The 2,011-nt window shown below is 49.4% G+C and overlaps 1 protein-coding gene across 1 annotated transcript; it reads left to right on the plus strand.

The window, feature by feature from the left end:
* Window positions 1-448: 448 nt before the first annotated feature.
* LOC115157560 (neurturin-like) lies at window positions 449-1,963 on the plus strand. Its single transcript, XM_029705924.1, has 2 exons — window positions 449-584; window positions 1,371-1,963. The coding sequence occupies exons 1-2, from the start codon at window positions 521-523 to the stop codon at window positions 1,838-1,840; spliced, it is 534 nt and encodes a 177-aa protein (XP_029561784.1). The 5' UTR covers window positions 449-520; the 3' UTR covers window positions 1,841-1,963.
* The last annotated feature ends 48 nt before the right edge of the window (window positions 1,964-2,011 follow it).

Genomic DNA, 2,011 nt, shown 5'->3' on the forward strand with positions numbered 1-2,011 from the left:
GTCTCTCTCTCTCTCTCTCTCTCTCTCTGTCTCTCTCTCTCTCTCTCTCGCTGTCTCCCTCTCTCTCTCTCTCTGTCTCTCTCTCTCTCTCTCTCTCTGTCTCTCTCTCTCTCGCTCCCTCTCTCTCTCTGTCTCCCTCCCTCTCTCTCTCTCTGTTTCCCTCTCTCTCTCTCTCTCTCGCTCTCTCTTTTTCTGGCAGATTTTCAATGCTCCTCCAAATTCTAAGATGAAGTTATGGAAAGGTGCCAGCTTTGTCTTCATGCTCTGTGCTGCGTTACTGTTCCTCCACCTCACTAGAAACATCATGGTTACTACTGGACCTGCAAGACTTCAACCTAGGATAACCTCGTCATCATCTTCATCTTCATCATCATCATCATTATTATCGTCTAAACCACTGTCGCTCTCAGTGACAAAGCCAATACCACCACCACCACCATTATCTTCAGTAGCATCATCACCACCGTTATCATCATCATCACCACCATTATCATCATCATCGTCTTCCTCCTCATCCAGGATGAAGGCTGGGCTCCACAGAACAGCGCGGGCTGTAGACACCATCAGCTCTCTCCTCTCCCAGTGTAAGTTAAAATAAACCGTTTTTGTTTCCATAGCCACCGGAGTGTTATAGATGAGGTGGTGTGGGGAAGGGTTGTCATGGCGCTGACAGCGGGGCTTAGTGACTCTGGTTGTGTCCTATAAACCTATTCGGGGCCTCAGATAAAAGAACAATTCACTGCATAGGGAATGTTGTTGACATAAGGACAGAGACACAATAACCTGCAGTCACATCACACATCACCTCACACATCACCACACATCACCTCACATCACATCACATCACCACACATCACCTCACATCACCTCACACCACCTCACATTACCTAATACATTACCTCATACATCTTATCATACATTATCTCACACATAACTTCACACATCACCTCACACATCACCTCACATCTCCCTGCACTGCCAAGGGTGGTAGGCCTAGAGTAGAAATGAAGATAACAGGTAGTGCTGTACTTCATGCTGTATGATCCTTCAACACAGCTTTTAATAGGCTGATGATATGTTATGTGTTTCTATCCAGCAACATTAGACAGAAAGGAAATTATATCTGCTGAATGCTGAAAGTCACTGGGATGTGGCAGAGGTTCTGGTTTGAGTCAATAGCTATCTCTTTTTTTGTGTCCGAGGCCTGAGGGGAGGTGTAGAATAGATTGTTGTGATCTCAAGCCTCCCTGTCCCTATATCCTGCCATGCCTGCGTCTGTCTGTCTGTCTGTCTGCCTCACTTTCCCTGCTTCTGTACCTGTTTCTCTACCCCTATCTAACTGTCCTCTCTCTCTCTCCGTCTCCTTCCAGTCTCCCACCTTCTCCAGAGCTTCACCGAGGGAGAACTGAAGAAGGTGATCGGGACCCTGATTGACAGGAGTAGCAAGAGGAGAGGCAGGAACAGTGGAGAGGAGAGCCAGGAGAGCTCCTCCCAAAGGACTAAGGGAGCTAAGAGTGGGCGCAGGAAGAGGTTAAAGCCGTGCTCTCTGCGGGAGGTGGAGGTGACGGTGGGGGAACTGGGGCTGGGCTACGACAGCGACGAGACTCTCCTCTTCAGGTACTGCAGCGGCAGGTGCGCCGCTCGCCGACTACGCAACTATGACATCGTCCTGGAACACACGAGGAGGACGGGGCTCATTAGAAAGGGGCGGAGAGACAAGGTGCAGTACAGCCCGTGCTGTCGGCCTATCGCGTACGAGAAGGATATCTCCTTCCTGGATAACAACAGTAGATACCACACGGTGCAGGAGGTGTTGGCACGAGAGTGTGGCTGTACGTGACCCTGGGGGAGGTGTGTAAACGGTTAATAACGACTACATCCTCTGAACCACCAATGAATACCGGCTACTGGGATGATATCGTAAGAGCATAATATGATGTCTCGGTGTGGATACAATGCCTCATGAAAAACGAGACTTGTCATCGCAGGTGTTATGGCCACGTGATGCAGG

Source organism: Salmo trutta, chromosome 21 (genome assembly GCF_901001165.1).
Source record: "Salmo trutta chromosome 21, fSalTru1.1, whole genome shotgun sequence".
NCBI classification, from domain to species: Eukaryota; Metazoa; Chordata; class Actinopteri; order Salmoniformes; family Salmonidae; genus Salmo; species Salmo trutta.